General features: G+C 43.8%; 1 protein-coding gene across 2 annotated transcripts in view; it reads left to right on the top strand.

Annotated features, from left to right (window-relative positions):
• Positions 1-23,618, top strand: part of LOC133132218 (collagen alpha-6(IV) chain-like) — a 60,807-nt gene extending 37,189 nt beyond the window's left edge. Inside the window, exons 15-46 of one of the 2 annotated variants that reach the window (XM_061247515.1) lie at positions 310-372; positions 915-959; positions 1,059-1,115; positions 1,336-1,399; positions 2,137-2,247; positions 2,609-2,755; positions 3,651-3,737; positions 3,988-4,145; positions 4,290-4,463; positions 5,931-6,114; positions 8,986-9,039; positions 10,735-10,803; positions 11,735-11,833; positions 12,108-12,329; positions 12,671-12,832; positions 13,285-13,452; positions 13,921-14,064; positions 14,441-14,563; positions 15,593-15,771; positions 16,290-16,353; positions 16,630-16,708; positions 17,019-17,230; positions 17,671-17,742; positions 17,961-18,080; positions 18,502-18,618; positions 18,728-18,889; positions 19,115-19,213; positions 20,419-20,565; positions 21,019-21,135; positions 21,492-21,665; positions 21,765-22,051; positions 22,580-23,618. In XM_061247515.1, coding sequence (XP_061103499.1) covers positions 310-372; positions 915-959; positions 1,059-1,115; positions 1,336-1,399; positions 2,137-2,247; positions 2,609-2,755; positions 3,651-3,737; positions 3,988-4,145; positions 4,290-4,463; positions 5,931-6,114; positions 8,986-9,039; positions 10,735-10,803; positions 11,735-11,833; positions 12,108-12,329; positions 12,671-12,832; positions 13,285-13,452; positions 13,921-14,064; positions 14,441-14,563; positions 15,593-15,771; positions 16,290-16,353; positions 16,630-16,708; positions 17,019-17,230; positions 17,671-17,742; positions 17,961-18,080; positions 18,502-18,618; positions 18,728-18,889; positions 19,115-19,213; positions 20,419-20,565; positions 21,019-21,135; positions 21,492-21,665; positions 21,765-22,051; positions 22,580-22,840 — 4,221 coding nt within the window. In that variant the 3' untranslated portion in view covers positions 22,841-23,618. The remainder of the gene's footprint in view (positions 1-309; positions 373-914; positions 960-1,058; positions 1,116-1,335; positions 1,400-2,136; positions 2,248-2,608; positions 2,756-3,650; positions 3,738-3,987; positions 4,146-4,289; positions 4,464-5,930; positions 6,115-8,985; positions 9,040-10,734; positions 10,804-11,734; positions 11,834-12,107; positions 12,330-12,670; positions 12,833-13,284; positions 13,453-13,920; positions 14,065-14,440; positions 14,564-15,592; positions 15,772-16,289; positions 16,354-16,629; positions 16,709-17,018; positions 17,231-17,670; positions 17,743-17,960; positions 18,081-18,501; positions 18,619-18,727; positions 18,890-19,114; positions 19,214-20,418; positions 20,566-21,018; positions 21,136-21,491; positions 21,666-21,764; positions 22,052-22,579) is intronic. The other variant, XM_061247516.1, reaches the window with a different exon arrangement.
• Positions 23,619-24,617: the final 999 nt, after the last annotated feature.

Here is a 24,617-nt window from a genome sequence, read left to right on the forward strand (position 1 = left end):
TACCTAGTGTAGTTGTTAACTAATTTAACAACAACCACATTTAATCTGTAAGAAACTACATTATTTATTGCCAATTGATATTGGAATTAAAAAACAGTTAATGTTTTTGTTAATGGTTAATTATAAATGTATCCTTCGGTTTGCAAATGTTTCAATATTTGTGTGCCTAATACATTAGTTCATTGTTACAAGTACCTTAACCAATGGAACGTTAATGTCATGATTAATGAATATATTTGTACATTATATATTTGCCAATTCATGTGACCTTATTGTAAAGTGTGACCCTTTATGTTTCGTCGTTTACAGGGGGCCTACGGCTATGGGGCTGAAAAGGGAGAGACTGGAATCCCAGGGCTTCCGGGCGGGCGGGTCAGTGTTTTCCTGCCGAAACGGCACCAGTGCAGCGCCGGGTCTGGCACTGAGACAGCAGGGACATGAGTCCGTCATGCATGCGCATAAAATACACCTCACAACCTGCTTATTATTGTATCATTATTATGTCATTCTTTTTATTTGTTTCACTGGATCCAGACACTCTGACACTCTGACACTCGAAATTATCGAATTGACTACACTGCTGTTTTACATATTTACATATTTCAAATGCTGTTTATGATGTATTGTTTGAATATCTTACCATGTACTAAGTACAGTTTATTTATTTTAAAAACTGGGAATCCACATACAGTAATAGCAAAGTAAACCAGTTGCAAAATTTGCACTTTGGTTGTTTTGAAACCGTATTAAAATAACACATCATACTAGTGGTGTTCTATTCTGTTAGTAATTGCTACTCTTCCAAGAGATGAGGCAAAGCTCCTGCCTCTGTGAATTAGGCAGGGGAGGAGGTGGCCATGATATCTTGCACTGTGTGCCTTTAACTTTATGTTTGACTTCCTGCTTGGTCTCAGGGCGCCCCCGGTTACGATGGAACCCCGGGACATCCCGGTCAAAAGGTAAGGCTTTTGCAACCCAGAGAATAATGGGAATGATTGGCCATCATCACTCTTCCAATGTGTTGCTGAAATTATGTGTGTGGGTTTTCATCTGCATAGGGCTTGCCTGGTGATCCTGGATATGGTGGTGGAGGATCAGGATATCCTGGGGCAAAGGTAAATGTACAGATGTACAGATGTTCTGCTTGGTAGTCCACATATGCCTCGCCAGTGAGATATTTCCTGTGGAACTCTGTCCTTCCACGCTCTCTCTAACTTTCTTTAGTCTTTGGGCTTTTCATGTGAGAGACATGTCTGGTTGAGTTGCCATGTGCGATAATTGTGGTTGTGCTTTGGGGGATGAGTGAACATGTTTTTTGGGGGGCTCTATTTTCAGGGAGTTCAAGGAGACCCAGGCCCCCCAGGCCCCACCACCTTTACTGGGGGAGGAGGTGCCCCAGGTTTGTGTTTGGCTGCGGCTTCTCTCTCTCATTGGCTCGCTCAGATTGAACTGTCCCTCGACTGAACACAGCCCAAGTGTGAATGACATGTCATTTATTATAGCATTTTACATCTGCGTCAGTGACGTAAGAGTTTTCAAAGAGGAGAAAAATGTGAAATTTTTTAGTACTTTTGAGATAATGTGTTTTTAAATAAGACTTGCATTTACCCCCCTCCCCCACCACACCAACAGCTCCAAAAGATTATTATTTTTATTTTATTTTTATGTTCTGTAAATTTCCCATAAACAAAATTGGTTAAGCATAAATAATAAGCATATATCAACAAACTGAGTAAAAACATTACCGTATATTTGAATTTTGGACACCAACAACAGTGAGAGAACACAGATAGGCACACACATGCACACACCCCAGACCTGGGTCAAATACATCATTGTTTTGGATTCAAATACTTTTATGTACTCTATTAATCTTGCCTGGTGCAATTGTGCCAATCCAGAGTACCCATTTCATAGTTGTATTATATACAATAGTTAGTTTAATTAGCACATATTATAGTTTAACATTTAAAAAAAAAATTTTGTTACTAAAATAGGATGAAACTGGGATTCAGTTTACAGATATTTTCTCAAATTCCTTGTGCATGCCCTCATATTTTATTTTAATTAGTCAGTTATTTTCATGATTATTTTTTCCTGATATATGATATATTTCTCTCCTCTGATTGGCTGCAGGTCCCCGTGGCGAGCCAGGCAGATCTGGTCTTTGTGGCCCTCCTGGTGATGAGGGGCCAGCGGGGTACCCAGGGCCACCAGGCCTCCCCGGACTCCCGGCACATGGCACAGGTAGAGGAGCCATCCTGCAGTACAGTACACTGTGTAATGTATTGTAACGTCACAAGCACAAGTGAATATGTAACAAAAGTTGATTTATTACAATTCGTCATGTACCTTAGCCTCTAGGCCACAGGCTGGAAATATTTTAATAAAATAATGTAAAATTCGATCAAATTAATTCAATAGTACTGATACAGTGTTGTTCCATTCGGTAAAGTATGTCGCATGCTCATAGACAGACTGCAAGATGTGCCTGACTAATAGCAATAGAAACAAGTATGTTTTGACAATAGTTAGTCTCGTGCTGTTGAAGATAAGACTCCCATGAGAAGTATGTCCTCCAATCCCTCCTTATCTCTGTCTCTCTCAGGTCCAGCTCTTCCAGGCTTCCCAGGGACCCCCGGGCCCAAAGGGGAGAAGGGGGATCCAGGGCGCGCAGCCTATGGCTCACCAGGTCGTCCAGGCAGTAACGGCTCTCCGGGGCTGCCAGGACCTCCTGGTCCCCCTGGGGACTCAAGTCAGTATTTAACTATCATGCTGGCTCTATTCAACAGTGCAAACATGATGTGCATTTAACATCACTACACAAAAGAGATATACCATATATCCATTGTTGGCTATCGAGAGCTTGATGACGTCAGCACACTGTGGTTTAGTTTTTTTAACAATACCGTTAACCTGGTGGTACAATTAAAAAATATATAATGTCTTACAATCAACTGATATGCAAAACATTCTCATTCTTCATTTGGAGAAAGAGGCTGCTTAATGGTTTGCTCACGAGACTATGCAATTTTTTTCTTCTATGGGAATTCTTATTGTTTCAAACCACGTCCTAGGTCCAGTCACTTTTTTGCATTGACACTGTATTAGTAGAAACAGTTGTGCCAAATTACGGTTGAAATGAAAACTTACAGGGGTAGCTCCAGGTAGATCTCCAGGTCCAGGGTTGGGCAGCCACGTTCTTGAGTATGATACAGGGCGGCCTGTAGCGTAGTGGTTAAGGTAAATGACTAGGACACGCAAGGCCGGTGGTTCTAATCCCAGTGTAGCCACAATAAGATCCGCACAGCCGTTGGGCCCTTGAGCAAGGCCCTTAACCCTGCATTGCTCCAGGGGAGGATTGTCTCCTGCTTAGTCTAATCAACTGTATGTCGCTCTGGATAAGAGCGTCTGCCAAATGCCAATAATGTAATGTAATGTAATGATCTCACAGCCTCTCCATGCAATAGCTGTAGCTTCACAAAATAATGGTCATATAAATTAATATAAAGCACTTTATGAAGCATTTTTTATAAAAATATTCGTAGTATGTGTAAGATTAGGTAATGGGTAATGTCAATTCAACTAATGATACAGTTTGCTGATGTAGTTTTCTCTCTCTCTCTCTCTCTCTCTCTCTCTCTCTCTAGAGTGTATTGTGCCGACTGAACTGTGTGTTCGGGGCCTGCCAGGTCCCAGAGGGCCAGGAGGGGTCCCAGGATACAAAGGGGCAAAAGGTCAAACCCCCCCTGCCCTACAAAACTCCCCCACCCATACAACAAACCCTAGCCCCTGCAAAAATCCCCCATCCCCTAGAATATGCCCTAGCACCTATAGTATATACCATGACCCCTACAGCACACCCCAGCCCCTACAGATACCAGATACTCAAACCCTAACCCCTACAAAAAAAAGAGCATGTTGGACCATAATAGGAGATAAATCATTTTCATGGTAAACCCGCTGCTGTTACTCTCCTCTGTGCAGGTGAACTGGGAGACTGTCGCTGTCGGGGAGTGACAGGGAACGGGGTGCCTGGCAACCGGGGCCCACCAGGGGCTGCAGGGTCACCTGGTTACTTCGGTAGCAAGGGTGAGAGAGGAGACCACGGGTACCAGGGACCAGCTGGCCCCCCCGGTACAAGTGTAAGTTCTAACCAACAGAACAACCCCCCTCCCCCTCCGTAATGATATGCTAAATTTTGTTTAATTTTCAGCTGCCAGGAAGTAGCCCAAGCTGAAGATTGTCATTGTGATTCTGTGATATTCACGGCACTGTTCCATTTTCAGGGTGTTCCGGGCTCTGGAGGCTACTCGGGAAGGAAGGGGGAGCCAGGAGAATCTTTCCACTCTCCAAACGTGAAAGGTGAACGCGGCAACCAAGGGCCACAGGGCCTCCAAGGGCAGCCAGGACGATCTGGGAGAGATGGAGCCCCGGGGAGCCCAGGAGCCCAGGGACCCTCTGTGAGTTTCCAGCCTCTATCCCACAAATACCCTGCAGACCCCAAAACACCCACATACCCCAAAATATCCACACAGCACAAAATACCCACATACCCCAAAATATCTACACAGCACAAAATACCCACATACCCCAAACACCCACATATGCCAAAATATCCACATAACACAAAACACCCACATACGCCAAAATATCCACACAATACAAAACACCCACATACCCAAAATATCCACACAACACAAAACACCCACATACCCCAAATTATACATGGAACGCAGAACACCCACATACCCCAAAATATCCACACAATACAAAACACCCATTAATTGCCATGTTAATTACCTAGTACTTACTGGGTAAATACACAGCTACTTGTGTAATTACTAGGTATGATTGAATACTGGACATTTTACAGTGAAAGCTCTCTGCTTACCCTGTCCTTTTGCAGTTTTTTATAATCACTTTGGCGATAATCTCACAAGCTTGTGCTCAATTTTCAAAACCTTAGACACAACACTCAAAACTTGAGACACAACACTCAAAACCTTAGACACAACACTCAAAACCTTAGACACAACACTCAAAACCTGAGACACAACACTCAAAACCTGAGACACAACACTCAAAATGGTAAGCCCGTTCGCTTGCACTTCCTTGCTCATTGGTTAAAATTCCTCATTTTTCATTAAATACTATAGGAACATTTCTTTAGATTGCCCACACAAAAGATACCTATAGCTTCACAGTTAATTTGTTTTTCCAATACTTTACTATAGCAGGACAAAATACTTGTTTCAATATGGTCCTTTTTGTGGTTCTAAATAAAGGGAATAGTGGAAACAGACTGGAATCATTGGACAAAATCTGAATACTGTAAAATAAATATGTAATTACAACATACTGTGGGTTTGTTTCACAGTTTTTTTTACAATTGTGAACAAGCATATTTTCATACAAAGTTTACTTTTTTAGAACTTTTAGCTAGCACAAGAGCACTGTATGTGGACCAAACTGAATTATTTTTTCATTGTTTTAGCAAAAAATCAGGCCGAACCACCAAAAGCAATACGTTTCTACAGTCCAATTTGAAAATCACTGACAGAAAATAGTGCGTCCACTGTAATGCCACTGGTTGTTAGTGTTTTTTCTAGCATTGTTCTATGATAATCTGTTTCCATAAAACTATGCTTTAGGAGTAATGTTACAATTACTTATGATTTTGAGTATTTTAAAATGTAATGTGTGTATTTAATTTCGAAATGCTAATACTCTGAACGTTAAGTTGTCTCATTGTGAACAAGTGATTTGGTTCAGCAAACATATTATTTTTGGTTTATGTATATTGTATCCAAGCAATTTAAAAAGTGTGCATTTTGATGATTTGTTTTGAGTTTTGTGTGTACAGTTTTGAAAAATGACTTCAGTGTCAAAGTGATTGTAAAAAACTGTAATCTCTTCTATCTCTGTAGGGTGACAGTGGTGGTGGGGTGGTAGGGGATCGAGGGTATCCTGGGAACCCTGGTGGAAAAGGGCAGGCGGGGTTGCCAGGTGAGCCTGGCTTTGGGTATGCAGGCACTGCAGGCCCTCCTGGAACAGCTGGAGATCCCGGTACCTCTGGCTCCCCTGGAGCACCTGGAGCACCTGGCACACCAGGTAGGAAGTTGGGGGTGTGGGTGTGGGTGTGGGTGTAAGAAAAGAGTGTGATAGAGAGTTTGGATACAATATGTGTTTGTGTCAGTGTGAGAAAATGTGTGTCTGTATGTGTGTGAGTGAGAGTGTGTATATGTCTGAGTGTGTGTGAGAAAGAGAGAGCAAGTATGTATGCATGTGCTCTCATCCAGTGTGATTGTGAGCAGGGGAATGTGGGTGTGTATGTATATTTTGCACGAGTGTGAGAGGGAGAGAGAACGTGTGCATTTGTGTTTGTGAGTGTGCATATATTTATGTAAAAACTCAGTGAGCACTTTATTAGGTATTTATTAGACTTCTGTTGCTGTGGCCTATCCACTTAGAGGTTTGACCTGTTGTGTGTTCAGAGGTGATGTTGGTGTTGGTGCATACCACTGTTGTAATGTGTGGCTATTTGCATTACTGTAACCTTCCTGTCAGCTTCGACCAGTCTGTCCATTCTCCTCTGACCTCTCTCATTAACAATGCATTTTTGCCAGAACTGGATGTTTTTGGTTTTTCACATAAGTTGTATGTAAAAATCACAGGAGATCAGTAGATTCTGAGATATTCAAACCACCCTGTCTGGCAACCAATTTGTTCCATGGTCAAAGTCACTTAGATCAGATTTCTTCCCCATTCTGATATTTGGTCTGAACAACAGCTGAATGTCTTGACCACATTCTTTTAAGCATTTGGTTGCTGCCACATGATTGGCTGATTAAATATTTGCATTAACAGTGACATTAACTGGTGTACAGGTCTACCTAATAAATTGCTCACTGAGTGTATATGTGCGTGTATATGTGTATGTCTTGTTCTTCATTATTTCACATTGTATTTCTCCCCTCTAAAGATGTATATTATATCTTTTTTTGCTAAATCTAAACCGGTGTTAAATGATTCTAGTGAGATTTTCTAAAAACGTCATTAAACCCTTGTGCTGATTAGGATATAAATGATCCGTGTCTGCTCATAGGGTAGGTGGAGACTTCACTAGCACTGCTGTCTGGTTCCCTTTGTTAGGTTTGCAATTTATTAAATTAGGTTTTAAATTCGTAACTGACTCCAAACCAGTTTGCGTAATAACATACTGAAATTACAGTATGTAGCAGCTGTTGCTTGTACTTTTTCAGAAGAGAAGATTGCAGGCCTGTGTAAATTTTCAGTGAAGATCTTTAAATGTGCATTACATGCATTGCTTATGGTGCGTGAAGCAGCTTTGAGCAGCTGAAAATGCTCAGCACTTGCTTCAGCTTTAGCTGTGCTCGCGGTCAGATTCTCTCTCTGAAAAGGTACGAAATAGCTGTAATTGCATTTTAAACTCAATCACTTATGTGTGTTTGTGCGCGTGTGTGCATGTGTGTGTGTTAATTTTATAGTTATCTTTAACTTAGATGACTGTTTCGCTCTATCTGTGAAGCAGGATCGGTCCATTCCAGGGGGTGACGGGGGTGTCTACGAAGGGGAAACGCTGAAACTCCTTTCACACATTGTGAAAATGCACTATTTTAATGTCTCATTCTAACCAGGTGTATCAGCCTCCAGTTCTCTCGTCTAATGTCTCAAAAACCTATTTCACTTAAATATCTTATCTTACTCTGAGGCCGATAAAATGCTAGCTGGTGATTAGCATTAGCATCGCCAGCGACAACAAACATACTGTTTAGTACACTAGCTTGTTAATGCAAATATTTCATCAGCCAATCATGTGGCAACAACTAAATGCATAAAAGCATGCAGACATGGCCAAGAAGTTCAGCTGCCTTTTAAGACCAAATGTCAGAATGGATGAAAGAAGTCAGAGGAGAAGGGCTAGTCTGGTCGAAGCTTTCAGGAAGGTGACAGCAAAGCAAATTACCATGCATCACAACAGTGGTATGCAGAAGAGCATCTCTGAAGTAGATAGGCTACGGCAGCAAAATACTTAATAAGTCTAAAAAAATAGTCCTCACTGAGTGTATTTTCTTTTAACAATTATTTTACTAAAAGGTGACTATAAAACACTATTGAACTGACCACAACATACAGTGTGCACAGGCAAGCCACAGAGCTGTTGGTGAAAACAATCAATATAAAGTTCATGATCCCAATGAGAAATGGGCAAATTTGACAGTTGGAAATTTGATATGTGAAAACATGCTGCTGCCATTACTGTTATCTTGCTCTCCTCTTTTTTACTGAATAAGTAATAATTTAAAAATTTTATCAAGGGTATTCACTACAATTTGTAATAGGTATTTAGCATTACTTCACCTGCACTGTCCGCCATTGTTTAGAAATTTTGATGCGGGCTGAGGACAGGTCACCTGAGTATTTTTCTTTCTGACTGGTTGATGTTGAAACCTTGCCAGAAAATCTTGCTCTTTGATCAAGCTTCAGCAAACATTGGCAGTTGATTGTGCCGGAAATTCAGCCAAAATTCAGGCACAATCTGGGTATTGTCACCTTTAAATTAAATGACGGTACACAAAAAAGGGCAAATGGTGGGTGTGAGTAGTAAAGTTTGTATAATGTTACTGAGGGGGTGAAGCTGCCATTTTGGACATGTGTTTAGGTATGATTTGATGTGAAATGGGTTTCAGGGTGCAAGCGCAAATCCATCCCCTTGCGCTTTTTATAAGGGATTGGTTTTGCAGCGAGACCTAAAGTCTCTCCCTTCTTTCACCTCTCTCTCCCCTTGAGAAGGAAGCCCCTTCGATCCTGCGGTCAGGCTTTAGGTCAGGCTACGCCTTTTGCTTTAACTGAATGAGCTTGGTTAAGCCTTTAGTTTGATTGTATGCTTTTTGTAGACATGCGACTCTTGAGTGAATGATTGGCTCTGCTCTTGCCCTCCTGTGCATGTTGTCTGAGCAGGTGGCTGGCGCTGTGGGGCGGAGGGGGTTTTTGAGACCTCTTACACTGAGGGAGGTGAGACACCTGCAGCCAAGACTACTGGAGTGTCTTTCTGTGTCACACCTCCATGTTTGAACACCTCTCAACATTTTCCCTGACCGGTTGGGTCAACAGAACCCCCCAGCACATAGGCTTCATGTGGTGTGAGATTAATATATAATTACCTTGTGTGAGAACAATGCCACAGAGGAGTAGTTACTGTAGCCCAGAACAATTACATCATCAGGAATAGTGATTACAGCCAATGCCATCATCAGCAGCGGCCCAGAGCTGCTTTTGAGTCAATGACATCATCAGGAGCAGTGACATAGAGCTGCATAAGAGCCAATGACATCATTAGGAATAGTGATTACAGCCAATGCCATCATCAGCAGCGGCCCAGAGCTGCTTTTGAGTCAATGACATCATCAGGAGCAGTGACATAGAGCTGCATAAGAGCCAATGACATCATCAGGAGCAGTGATGTAGAGCTTTCATAGAGTCAATGACATCATCAGTAACAGTGACATAGACCTACATTAGAGCCAATGACATCAACATCAACAGCATCCCACAACTGCTTTCTAGAGAGTGACATCATCAGGAGTAGCAGCCAAGAGCTGATTTAGAGCAGTAACATCATTAGTCAGGACAGGGGCTTGGTTCTGGGCTACACACTTTCTCAGCATTCTTCTCAGTCCTGAAGGTAATGTATTATTAATACTACACATGTGACAAATAGGTGGGGAGAGAAGGCTGCCCTAATTCCACCCAGGAGGACTCCTGTTCTACTGGCCGCTCATCTTTCCACTTTGGGCTCAGCTGGGGGGCCCCTGGTTATCCCTCTAAGTGCTCCTCGCTCTGCCCAAAGTAGAAGATGACGAGCAACCCCCGTTCCTTCTTGGAATTAGCGCAAAACAGTAGACGCTTGTGTGAATAATGCTGGGTGCTTTAACATTGGAGTAGAGGAGGACAGGGGAGGAAGTCATAGGTGGGGGTGGGGCATATGTGCGGAGATGGTGATAGGTGAAAAAGTGAAACAGCATGTGGTCCTGGCGCTGAATAGGTTAAACCCCCTCGGAATGATAATAATAACAATTACAATAACACTGCCAAATTCTATTTCACTACAGGCCATTGAATCTTCAACAGAATCTAAAAATGGCAAAGATTGTCATGACTTTCAGAGTGATTTTTTTTTTGTGAGGGTCCAGTATAAACACTGTTAAATATTGTTAACCATGTTCTCTGGTAGTAGTTAGTTATTGTTATCGTTATCAAGTATCCGGTGATAAGTGACCAAGGCTCCATGCTACTTACACAACTTGCTGTTCTTACTGAATTAACTGTAGGCTACAGAGGAAGTGTTATGACATCACTTCCTTAAAACAATGATCATAACATTATTTATTTTTTTAAATTCTCATTTTAACCCATAATAATCATAACAACATTAACCAACATTAACCACATTATAAATATGGCAACAGAAATTTGAGTAACTCGGTCCAAGCGTAGTTGTGACTAGGACTGCGTTTGATGATAAATACTAAAAACTCATCTGAAAATAAAAAATAGAAAATAACAAAATTATGTTTTGCACATAAATAGGGAGGCGATTACAGCAGTGGAGGTTTTGAGGTTGAGTGTACTGAGGGAGGTCCAGCCTGTGGCTCCCAGTCGTAGCTGGTGGTGCCAGTCCCTTCTCTGAGTGCACTGTGATGTTTGCAGGTGACACTCGGCCCTGCCAGGACCCAGGGCCAGGTGATCCAGGACCTCCCGGCAACCCAGGACCTCCAGGTAATGCTGAACCACTGAATCCTCTTCGGTGGAGGCCCTGAAAGCAAAAGCTTCTAATCATTTATAATGAAGTCTCTGATTTATGATTTAAGTCTCTGATTTATGCTTGATTGATGGCAATCATTTGCATGAGGTTCATACTGTATATTCATAAATGTAGAAAAACGCATACAACATTTTATAAATTCACGAAGATTTGAGTAAAGCTGTGGCTCATTAAAGAGGTGGGACATTTGTTAAATGTATGTACAGTGCAGTCCATGAGTTGTTGGACATTGGTACTGTCCAATTTCTATTCTTGTGGCTCTGTTCTTCAGCACGTTTGATTTGAAAATATACAATTACTATGAGATTGAAGTGCTGACTGTCAGTTTTAATTTGAGGCCATTCACATATTAAATGTTTCAAATCCAATGTCCTGGAGCACCGAGCCAAAAGAACAGAAATTGTGCCACTATCCAAATGCTTACGGACTGCACTGTAAATGTTGAAAACCACAAACTAGTTTTATTATTTGCTGTAAATATAGATTTTGTAGGAAAAAGTGAAATGTTAAATGTGGAGAATAAAACCTGAAAATGACAGGTTGTATCATGACAGTGGATGGAAAAGCAAACTCACTAGAACACCTTCGACGGGACAAATTCTACCTTTGTTGATATATAAGCAAGTTGCACACAAATGTTTCTGCAGTATTTCTTCAGTGTCCGAATAAATCATGAAAATGCACTTGACAGAATATCTGGATCAAGATCTTTTACATTTGTTATGTTTCATTAGTAGCAGTTACATTTTTGATCGATTCAATGGAAATGCTTTTCCATTGAATCGGGAGGGGGATTTTGGGGTTAGTGAACAATGTTTTGGAGTGATCTGCTGCTGTGACAATATCACCAATGATTTCTCTAATTATGCCACTTGGCACTTAAAGGCGATCCTGGTTTCCCTGGAGGTGTGGGGAGGCCCGGGATTAACGGGGCGAAGGGCGAAAGAGGAAACTTTGGCCATGGAGGACTACCTGGACCACCAGGTTGGACCTGCATCACAGCGAGCTGGATGCATGTTTACTATTACAATTACATGACTCGAATACATACAGTATGCATGGAAACTGTATTCATTAGTGGTAAATTATGTGTAATTATTTCAATCTCCAACTTTTGTACTGTCAAGTAAAGTACCGTTACTTGAAACCCAACCCAAACTGCCTAGAAACCTCTCTTAACGTCTCTTAATGAGTTGTGTCTCTGTCTTGACTCTCTTTATCAGAGTGGTTGGTTCTGACATCTAGTTCTGGTTTTTAGGCTTCTTGGGCGCCAAAGGGGAACCAGGGAATCCAGGGTTGTCGAGCGGGGGTGGCCAGCCAGGGGGCCGGGGCAAAGACGGCCTGCCAGGGCTGAACGGGCAGAAGGGCGAACGGGGCGAGGTCTATGGAGCTGTGGATGGGAAACCAGGCCTTCCGGGTCTGAACGGAGGACCAGGAGACAAGGGACAGCCCGGAACACCAGGCCACCCAGGCACACCTGGTCAGCCCCGCCACTGAGGCACACTGAGCACTCAAATCCAGTCTCTCCACCAGAATCACAGATGCGGTCTTTGTTCCTTCAATGAAATATGTTGTTCATTAAGGGCAGCCAATTAGAGGATTTAGTCAGGGCATCAAACAGGTTGCCAATTAGCACAGTTAGTCCTAGACAAGCAATTATGACATCAATCTGGACAGTCAATCAGGATAACTAAGTAAGGACAACCAGTTGAATGTTGAAGACGTTGAGATTTTAATGTTGGACTGTATCGGTGTGTATTGGGACCTCTGGTTCTAGGTGGCATTTAGCACACAGCTGATCGCTGGTCTTTGTGACTGCAGGCACGGAAGGACGTCCAGGGTACCCGGGGGCAAAGGGTGAGCGGGGTGTGGATGGGCACCCAGGACTCCCAGGTGAGATTGGACTACCTGCTGAAAGAACTGGACCGGGATTACCCGGGGCAGTTGGATTCTCCGGACCCAAGGGCGCTCCTGGGACTCCAGGTAAAATAATGGTCAAATTGATCAATTCTCCTTTGAAAATCCCTGTCTGAATGTTTGATCTTCTTTGCCTGGTCTCTCTCTAATTCCCCCTTTCATACTCTCATTATCATCATCACATTTGTCATGGTACATGGACTGCATTTATATAGAGCTTTACAATGAATGCCTGTCATTCACTCATTCACACACATGGTGATAGGCTGCTATGCAAGGTACCAGTCAGCTTGTCCATTTGAGGTTTTGTATCTTGCTTAGGGACACTTTAACACACCCAGGGTGGGGGATTGAACCGCTCTTACCTCCTGAGCCAATGTCAGCCATGTCATCTTCATTTTCGCTTGGTTCCATTCTGTGGTGATCCTCCTGTGAGGATAGGGGATCTGGACAGCAATGTGCGGATGATTTGTGTGTCACTGGAATCTATATCTGATTGATGTGTGTTGGGGCTGCAGGATACTCTGGAGCGAAGGGGGAGCGGGGCAACCCTGGATTCCAAGGGCCCGGTGGTGGGAAAGGCAGACGGGGAGAACCTGGGATACCCGGGAATCCCGGATCTGTGGGCCCTGCTGGCCCCCCGGGGGTATCAAGAGAGGGCAACCCAGGCAGACATGGGTCGAAGGGTATAAATTGACAATCTCTCTACTTATCCATGTGCTTATGAAATAGCAAGCATACAAATGCTAGTCTTAAATGGTGTGAGTATGTGTGTACATTAGAGTGAATGTGCGTGTGTAAGGCTTGTGGAATGTGGGGCTGCACTTTACAAAAAAAGTTTAAATATTAAAAATGTCAAGGCAACTTTGAGCTTGAGTATTGAGCTTGACTTTGATATCTAATTTTTGTAATCAATTAGTAAACTTTCATTGTTAGGAAAACTTTTCCTACGAACATTTCTGAATGAACTTGAACTCAAAATGAGTTGAGCTTAAAACTAAAAAGAAGTATTGAAATAAGTTACCTTGAAGGTATTGTGCATTCTGAAAAAACTTTTGCTGCATGTATCTCAGTGGCATAGCTGAAGGTAATGTATTGTTAGCCACATTACAGCCAAGCATTCATAGCTGAAAACCTTTTTTTTCTCTCTATAGGCGAACGGGGCTTTCCTGGACCAATTGGATTCCCGGGACTGGGAGGATCTCCAGGATATCCCGGTGGTCAAGGGGCAAAGGGTCCTCGGGGGAACTCCGGAAGAGATGGTCTGCCAGGTGGCCCTGGAGCACCGGGAGCTAAAGGTAGCACACCTGCCATTTTAACGTGGGTCCATGCTGTCACACTGTGCACACTGCACTTAACAGATGCCTCCATTTTAGAGTATGTCAGAGAGCTTCAGTTTGAACTTTTATCCATTCGCATTGCTGGATATTCGTGTTACACTGCAAAACTGTCTTAACAAGTATTTAATCTTCCAATGTGAAAAATACATAGTTTTTCTCTCCCCAATAACACATCTTGAAATTGACTCATCTCATTGTCAATATCATTGTCTTATTTAGTAAAATAAATAATATAAATAAGATTTGAAGTTGAACATCAGTAAGGAGAGGAGAGTGATTTGAGCTGGTTTGAGAATGTGAGATTTGTGGCTGAAACATTATCTTTGCATTGCAGGGGATGTTGGGAGTCCGGGTTACCCAGGTTTGCCCTCTGCACCTGGCCCGGTCAGCAGGGTGATAAAGGGAGATCCCGGTGACCCCGGGTTTAACGGATCCCCTGGATATCCTGGGCCGAGAGGTAACCTAAAACTGTGACCAGCCGCAATGATACCCTTATCCGTCTCTATCCAATTGTACTTCTGTCAGCCCTCTTACAGTTTTTAAATGGTAAATGGTTGGCATTTATATAGCGCCTTTATGCAAAGCGCTGTACAATTGATGCTTGTGTAGCATGGTTAGCTCAGCTAGTTCGCTAGTAAGCATGGTGAAGTGCAGTGAAAGCGAAGGCTGGTAGCAGGTTATCGCGACAACACTCCCCGATGACGTAACCCTCAAATTCAAAAGAACGTTGTTGCCCTTGGCTAGGGGCGAGTTCGTCTTTAGCTGACTGGTAACACGTTTGTTCAACAAATATTTGGACAAGTGAGAAGCCGGGGTTCAAATCCCACCTCGGACTCAGGCAATTTCTCACCTGTTACACTTGTCATTCACCCATTCATACACACAGACCAATGGCAATTGGCGACTGCTCCTATTGCCTGAGCCAATGTCGCCCCCATGATACTATACCATTTCTAGTTTTGTTGTAGTCTCTTATTTGCAGTGTGTCCTTTAGAATCATAAATTGTGAAACAGGTCCGTTCACGGTGTCCGTTCACGGTAGACTGTCTATCACTTCTTTCACTCTTCTGTTGTTTCACTGTGGAGCACCTGCCCAAGGATAGGGAGGTTATGATACAGTATAAGAGACTTTGTATTCATGAGACAGGATCCAGCATAGTAAGATAGGTAAGATCAGCCTGAAACAGAAACATGGATTTTTTTGTATCACAATAAATGCAATATTAACTTATGTAGTAAAATCTCAGATAGCTTTTAGCTTCGTAACAAGATGGCCAATGTGTGCTTTAAAAGACAGATTTTTTAAAGACAGAGATCATTCAAACATATACCCTAAGGTGTTTATATCCAGTTGCCATTTAGCCCTTTCAATTAAATTACCCTTTTTTAATGCTTGTTGAGCATATACCAAAGCAGCCTACAATGGCTCAAATGTTCTGGGTTGGGCCTGTCATATGATTCTCTGTTCCTGTCCGGTCGCCCATAGGTGATAAGGGGTTTTCTAGCTCCGTTGGTCGTCGGGGGTTGCCAGGTGTGCCTGGATCGGCAGGAAGGAAAGGAGAACGTGGAAACCCTGGCTTCCCTGGTCCCAGTGCATCTTCCGGCTATCCCGGACCCAAGGGGGGCCCTGGTGGCTCTGGCTATCCCGGCTCTCCAGGACCAAAGGTACACTGAATGCATTTAGTTACTCATTCCACACTGGGGATGTGGGTGGAGGGTGACCTCAGCAAAGTGGAAGGGCTTCAGTATGCTTTTTAAAAATTGCCCTGTGTTGTGCAATGATGCACTACACAAGAGGAGTCCTGGAGGGCCAGTGTGTACGCAGGATCTTGTTTCCACCAATTACCCTGGCTGAGTAATTGGCTGTATATACCAACACTGGCTTAATTGTCAATTAGATCAGAGTAAAAATGTTTCATATAGGGACACAGGAGTCTTGAGCTGTCATACTTGCATTTATCAAGAAATGTAGCTAAAATGTCAGTGTCGTAAACATTAGGGCTAATGAAGCAATAAAGGCATGAAAATTAGAAACAGGTATGACCCCCGTTGCCCACCTATGCTCACCTACCAAGTGTGGGTCACAAATTCACAGGCCCCTCAGAGATATCCTCGGGGGTATACATGAGGTGCAGGGGGTGCCCTCTAAGTGTGCCTGATTAAAATATTTTGCTGCATCACAGGGTGACAACGGAGGTCCTGGGTTTCCAGGGAACCCTGGGGCGGCAGGGACGCCTGGCCAGAAAGGTGAGCACCTGCGGCCAATCACAAGCCATCGCAGGCCAATCATTGGCTGTGTTCGAAACTGCATACTGAGCATACGACCATACGACCATGTATCAATGAAAAACAGCCTGAAATGTAGTAGGAGTAGTATGCGGTTCTGAACACAGCCATAGCCTGACTGCTTCTTCATATTAAAATTGTCACTGTGTTCACTGCACGGCAGTCATAGAAAACCTTCAGTATGTTAGGATGTGGTGCCCAGTGGAGCTCATAGTGACTTCCTTCCTATCTCCATAGGTGCACGTGGTGATTCCTTCGGTTATCCTGGAGGTATAGGCATTAAAGGAGCTGCTGGTGACCCTGGTTTCTCAGGCAAGTCCCACTCTTTCCTCTGTGTGAGATGTGTGTATTCTGGGCTGGCAGACCTACAGTTAGAAATACGCTGTGCAGTACATTTGTGTAGTTTGCAGTAAAAAGCTATCTGGTATAGTACTGTGTGTTATGTTGCATTGTGGTAAAATGGTCAAATACGCTTCCCATGGACATTCACATGGAGGTAGAGGGGGGGAGATATTGAGGTTTTGAAGGGGTTTGTTTTGTCTTCTATTAAAGGTAAAAACAGCTGCTACGTATTGGGATATTTTGTGTGAAAACACAGTTGTTGTGCTGTTGTGTCCTGTAGGCAGACCGGGCGGCGCGGGGTTGCCTGGAGACGCTGGCAGACCCGGGGGCCCGGGATACAGTGGGAAGAAGGGCGAGCCGGGTATTTCGGGGAGACCAGGCCCCCCGGGCCCCCCAGGGTACCCAGGCAGCAAGGGTCTCCCAGGCTTCGCTGGACGGACGGGACAGCCTGGTGGACTCGGGTCCCCTGGAGCTCCCGGTTCCCATGGTAACAGAGGTGAGGCGTACAAACATGGATTATTTCATATGAATGCTTGCTGTACTGTCGGCCCAGTTTCTCAAATGCTGCCCATTCTTTTTGTCACACCTGCATGTCTACACATTTGATTCATGGCACCTTTCGAAATCAAAGCACAAATATGGACTAATTAAACACATATCAAACTATATGTAGTGGAAGAAAAACCCATAGAGTTTATAAAAGGCCACAAAACTGGGGTTGACAAAAACCTGTGGTTGGGGAGGAACTGCTGTTTTTGATATTTGTACATTGCTGAAGAAGAATATATTCAGTCAAAGCCTTAATCAAGGCAAATCTTTCTTGAATGCTATCAGACACATTGATTTTTAACACACTCATTTGCCCATGTTTGTATATACTATGTGTATTGTGTACAGTGCTGGAGCTGGTGCTTATGTAATTATCCTGTTGTGTAGGTGCACCTGGTTTCCCTGGTCTCAATGGGCTGAATGGACTTGGAGGGCCAAAGGGGCTCCCAGGAACCCCAGGTGAGCACGTCTGAGAGAGGAGAGAGGAAACCAGAGAATCTTCACAAGACTGCAGTTCAGTCAACCTGTGAACCCCACTCACTGTTGAAGACAGCTTCTGGTTTCAATTTTTAACTAGGCTTGACAATCTTTTTTCAAGATTGATATGCACAGTAGTAATGGGCTTTTTTGTCTGAAAAATCAATGTGCTGTTCTCACTAACCCCCCCCCCCCCCCAGGTTCATCTTGGTCAGGCGGACCTGGCTCCCCCGGTTACAGCGGGCAGAAGGGAGAGAGGGGAGGCTCCATTCCAGGGGGTCCTGGTTTCCCTGGTGGCAAGGGCGAGAGAGGAGACTCGGGTAAGGTGGAACAGATTGTACAATAGTTGTGGGATACACAGATTTTCACTCAATCTCTAGATGTTATCATTTCATCTTCCTCCATGTATAAATAACAAGTGTGCACATGTAAAACATTTGACCGAGATAAGAGGATCTGCACCAAAAACAAAATCACTGTAATCACTATTATACCATAACTGAACATAGTATTTTATCTGTAATTATATCTAGTGCACATGACCTAAAAAGATTTCAACTTGCGTTATGAAAAAAAACCCTTTGAGGCATATTAGTAAAGCAATACAACCACAGACAAATGATGGACATCCTGCTGTCATTTCACAGTGAGCTTTACTCAGAGTGGATCATTTATATTGTAATAAATAACATTGGGAATAATGTCTAAGATAAATAATGCAGGGGGTGTTGCGGTTCTCAGGTAGAGCAGGTTCTCCTGGGTTGCCTGGTCCGCCTGGTCCTAGGGGGTACTCCTTCGGTGGAGAGACCCCAGGCCCCACAGGAGATTCTGGTGCACCAGGGTACGATGGAGGGCCAGGTAAACACCCCAACTCTTCATCATCCTCATGTCCATTAACAGTCACATCATGTTATTCTTTGTGGGCTTTGTCTCTTTCCTGTCTCATTGACCTGTCTTTGTTCTCCAGGACCTATGGGCCGCGTGGGCCCACAAGGACCCCCAGGACCAGGCAGTACTCCAGGGGAGCCAGGAGATCAGGGGGCCCCTGGGTACCATGGGAAGGCAGGTGAACCAGGTGACCCTGGGCTGCCAGGATCCTCAGGACAGCCAGGTGGTGCAGGGTTCAAAGGTGAGCGAGGAGAAAGGGTTTGGTCGGTGTGTTGGGTGCAAGGGTGCCTGAGATAAATTTTTGCTGAATGAGGCGGGGGGAATTGAAGCTTCATTGTGCTACTGGGCTAATGCTATTGATCTATCCAGGATGGATTTAATTAAGTCTGAAACATTTTCTTAACTGTCTAGATGAGTAAGCCAGCATACTTAATTTGTACCTTCTGTCGTTGTCTGTGTGGTGCAGGTGAGAGAGGAGACACTGGATACACCGGCTCTCCAGGACCAGCTGGGGCTCCTGGGGACCCTGGTTACTGGGGAGGCAAGGGACCGAAGGGCTTGAGAGGTGAGAGCATGAGTTACACTCTTTATACTGTTACATAATATGAATATACACTCGGTGAGCACTTTATTAGGCAGACCTGTACACCAGCTTGTTAAAGCAAATTTAATCAGCAATCATGTGGCAGCAACTAAATGCATAAAGCATGCAGACATGGTCAACTGTTTTTCATACCAAATGTCAGAATGGGGACCAAATGTGATCTAAGTGAAATGTGGTTTGAATATATCTCAGAAACTGCTGACCTAGGATTTTCATGCACAGCAGTCTCTAGTTTGCAGAGAATGGTGCGAAAAACAAACATCCAGTGAGCAGCAGTTCTGTGGACAAACCACCTTGTTAATGGGAGAGGTCAGTGGAGAAGGGCCAGACTGGTCTGACAGGAAAGTGACACAAGTGACCACACATTACAAAGGTGGTATGCAGAAGATCCTCTCTGAACACACAACATGTGAAACCACTTAAGTGGAGCAGCAGAAGACCTATTAAATAAGTCTAATAAATTCCTAATAAAGTTCTCACTGAGTGTATATATTTTTATACAGCTGGTGCCCAATGTAGTACTTACCACCCTCATTTGAAATGCCCAACACACCCCACCCACAGCTAAGGTTGCAGAATGGAGTCAGAGGAAGACCTTTCATTTGTGGCTTTTGCATGCAGTCCACAGGCACCTGACTGACCAGCAGCAGTCACAATATATATTAACTCCAGGAAGCAAACTATGTTTTTAACCTTATAACCTCAAAACATTAACCATCTAAAATCACAGTGGTGTTACTTTTTTTTTTACAAAAAATATATCATTTGCATTTCATTTCTAAATTTCAGATTTCTAAGTAATTGACTTTTTTCAATTATGACCTATTAATAATTATTTGTAGCAATAATAATAACTGTTAATTACTAAGTCACACAAAGAATATGTAACACTGCATTTGTCATCTGATTTGCAAAAGTATCAACATAAAGGCGCAGCGAAACAGGGATATGCTTATTATTAACATGGGCACTTTCTTTTGGTGTCTTCTTTTTAATGATGACGATTGTTTGTTAGTTTTTATCAATGTAATCGATAAAACAGCAATAGGTGGAAAAGGCAGGGGCTCCAGCCTCCGCTCGCCTCTATGTGTACATGTGCCCGCACAGAAACAAGTGATGGCTCCGGTCACGTTACCCAAAGCTGAGCCTTTCCCCCTCTGTCCTAGGGGCCCCCGGTCTGACGGGACGACCAGGCCTGGGACATCCTCCGGAAGAAATGCCCCCGAATTACGGAGAGATGGGTCCTCCTGGGTACCCTGGTGGCGCTGGGGAAATGGGCTCCCCAGGACCGTCCGGAAGGCCCGGTGGACCAGGTAGGAGGCCTGGGAGGAGCTAGGTCAGGAGAAGGCCACTGAGTGAAGACAGTGAAGGAGGCTGTGGCAGTTTGTTAGTCTTCCTGTTTATCCCTCCCCTTTCTCTGTGAACGTGCTGATGTTGAAACCTCACCATACCATTGACTGTGGCAGTTAGAACCAATTTGCAACCAATGCGCTTGACTTAGTCTTAGTGTCAGTCCATCAACTGCATATTTTGAAACCCAAATTTAAGGACTATAAACACAGACAGAGGGTGAGTCAACATGTCAGTGAGCCTTTTTCAATGATAGGAAGGGATTTATAATCTCCAAAATTGTGCCGGACCTACCGAGAAGTGACCTGCTTTCCTGTATTCTTTCATTGTCGATGTCAGTGCTGTAATGGTTCCTTATCTGTGAATTCTGTGTTTGAGTTTAATGTTTTTCTTCATTTTCTTTGATCGGATGTCAGGTGCAAAAGGCGAAAGGGGACCTGCAGGTAAACTTGGATCCCATGGGGGGCCGGGGGGCCCAGGACCTCTCGGAGATCCCGGAGCACCTGGCTTCCCTGGAAGACCAGGAGATCAAGGTACGTGAGCATTTGTTGCATTTGTTACGTGATGTAACAAATTGCATTTAGTGTTTTACATGTCTGTTTGGGTCTGGTTAATATTTACTTCACAGAATCCCCTCCTTTACAATATAGCAACATGTAAAAGACACATATAAATCTGTAGGGGAAGTTATCTGTATATTTGATGGTAAAAAAAAAATGTTTTAGTTTAGTTTTTGTTGTTTTTTTGTCAAGTGTTATTTGGGAGGGGGGGGGGCAATGACTTGTGACTTTACCACACATCAGCTAAGATGGAGAACATGGCAATTACACACAGGGTGCAGAGAACTATCCAATGAGCGTGCGCTTTGAGTTTGCCCTCTCTCCCTTAGGTCCACCCGGTTCACAAGGCCCCCCTGGTAGGGGTCACAGGGTCGGCGACACCCTGGTGAAGCACAGCCAGTCCACCCAGGTGCCCTCCTGCCCCCAGGGCATGGTACAGATGTGGGATGGGTACAGCCTGCTGTATGTGGAGGGGCAGGAGAAGGCCCACAATCAGGACCTAGGTGAGTACACCACCTGCTGGAAAGAGTGGGTTAGGCTTGTGAGAGAGGGGAGGTGATCCTCCACAGGCTGACCCTCCTCACCGTTCATCCCTCTCCCAGGACTTGCGGGATCCTGCCTGCCCCGGTTCAGCACCATGCCCTTCCTCTACTGCAACGCCGACGAGGTCTGCTTCTTCTCCAGCCGCAACGACAAGTCATACTGGCTGTCCACGACGGCTCCCATTCCCATGATGCCGGTGGCGGACCAGCAGATCGCGCAGTACATCAGCCGCTGCTCGGTCTGCGAGGCACCGTCCCCGGCTGTGGCCGTGCACAGCCAGGACCTCACCATCCCACCCTGCCCCTACGGCTGGAGGAGCCTGTGGATTGGCTACTCCTTCCTCATGGTAAGACAAGATGCTAGAGCAGATTGGCTATATCCTCATGACAGTGAAACTTACACTGCTGCTGTGCTGAATCTGACTGAACTCAAAAAACCCAAACTATCAATCATAGTTCACTAAAGAGAGTAGTCTTATGATCGTTTAATATGAGATTGACAGCAAGCAGTAACTCCATGCTGAGTAGGAAATTGACACCAGCCATGGTAAGTTTGCCTACTCTACTAGCCACTTTGGCAGGTAACCATCCATCACTTAGAGGTGCTGTTGTATTCTAAATATCTAGTTGTCTGGCAAAACAGTGCAATTAGCTCGGTTGGGATACTCCAGCTACTGTAGCCAGCGGAAGAATAATTTGTTTCCCTCCATGTATTATGGGGGCAGATGGAGCCTTATTCTCCTAACTCCACCATGTTCTCCACCATGGTCTCAACAATATAGTCTGTTACAGACTAATGAAGTAAAGCACTCAGACGGTGAGTTTCAGTTCCGGCAGTGGATTTGACGGGGTTGTGCGATGCGGTGTCTCCTCAGCACACGGTGGCCGGAGCGGAGGGCGGCGGCCAATCCCTGGTCTCCCCCGGGTCCTGCCTGGAGGACTTCCGCGCCACGCCCTTCATCGAGTGCAACGGCGCCCGTGGTACCTGCCACTACTTCGCCACCAAGCACAGCTTCTGGCTCACGACCGTGGACGTGGGCCGGGAGTTCCTGGGGGTCCCCCACTCGGAGACACTGAAAGCCGGCCAGCTGCTATCCAGGGTCAGCCGCTGCCAAGTGTGCATGAAGAACATCTAGACTCCCGGAGCCAGCCGTTACCGCAGACAGAGAGAGACTGGCCCAGAGCGGATGATGATGTCATCGCAGGCTGGGGGATCACCAATGACCGCCGCCCCCCCGTCCCAGTATAGCTCAGCACTGGGGGCGCCACCGTGAGCTGGCTCTGGGCTCCTTGTTTTTTTATTTTTTTTTATTTAGTGTAGGTGGATGGGCTCTAATACTTCCTGATATGGTGCTACATGATATTTTCCATTTTTCTTTCCCCAAACATTTTTGTCTGAATAATTTTTGGCTACCTCGGAGAGTCCACAAAAATCACTCTTGAATTAGCACTGAAATTTTACTATATAGAGAAAGAAAATAATAGTTTTAGGAAATAATATTACAGTAAATGTCATTAAAATCCACTGTGTTTAAATCACATATATTACAAAGATCTGCAGTTTCTTGTCAGACTGAACCAGTCAGTGTTTTTATACGATTGAATACCAATGTAGGTTATGACATGAAATAAATCTGGCTTTGTGTTGGCCAATGCTTTTATGAACCTCAGGTTTTAAGATCTTTCTTGTCCCACCATTGTTTTCTTTTAAAATGAGCATTTTTAAACTTATGAATAAATTCCTATTGTATTTCATGATATCATGGCATCGACCCCATTCCTGTATGTAATGATATTACTGGTGTGAAATTGCTCAAATGCTCCAGTCCTCCATTCTACCTCTGAAAGACCATAGACGAGTCTAAGTACTGTATTAAAAACACAATTCCCCCAGAAAAAACACAATTCCCTCTCTTCTGAGCAATTGTCTACAACACTACAGGAACATGGTGTCTTCGTTAGTTTCATTTTCTTTTTGTTCACAAAGTTTGAGGACAAAAACAAAACAGTAAAGAAAAATTATGAATGCAGTCGCAAGAAGTATGGCAGATTATGAATCCCGAACCGTTGCGAACATTAGATTATTTAAGAGTTTGACCACTGAAACTGAAATTCACATGAAAGCCTGCGGCCCATCTCTTTCCAATACATTGCTCTGTCCGATGCGTTGGATGATCAGTATGACGTTCACTGACCACCTCTTCTGTGGTAGCCTCCAGTGCACAGCTCGTTTCGATTTTTTAAAGTGTTTTACATGTCTGTGTTTGTGTTTAGATAATATTTACTTCACCGAATCCCCTCCTTTACAATATAGCAACCCGTAAAGGACACAGATAAATCTGTAGGGGAAGTTATCTGTACATTTGATGGTAAAAAAAAAATGTTTTTGTTTCGTTTTTGTTGTTTTTTGTAACATTTTCTTGTTAATTTGTTAAACCGTTGTTTTTATGACCAATAAATGGTATAATGTGCATGTATATAAAGATATACATACATACATCTATATATAAATAAATATTTAAATATAAATAAATAATGACAAAATACTCAGTTCTTATTGTACGTTTGGGATTTTTTTTAACCACCATGTGCTGTACATTTCTATGTAATAAGGAAAAATAAAAACCTAAGTTTCACTAGAGATTTTCCTTTTCAATTAAGTGTTTTTACCTACTGCATAGTTTTGTGGGTGTGCCAGTGTGGACGTCCTATCAGTAACGATTGTGAGTATGGACTTTCTATCAGTAACGATTGTGTGAATATGGTTTTCCCATCCGTAATGATTGTGTGAGTGTGGATTTCCTGTCAGTAATGATTGTGCGTGGATTTCCCGTCAGTAATGATTGTGTGTGTGGATTTCCCATCAGTAATGACTGTCATTAGTGATCATTCTGCCCATCCCCAAACAAACCT

The sequence above is a fragment of the Conger conger genome, chromosome 7 (assembly GCF_963514075.1).
Source record: "Conger conger chromosome 7, fConCon1.1, whole genome shotgun sequence".
Classification (NCBI taxonomy): domain Eukaryota; kingdom Metazoa; phylum Chordata; class Actinopteri; order Anguilliformes; family Congridae; genus Conger; species Conger conger.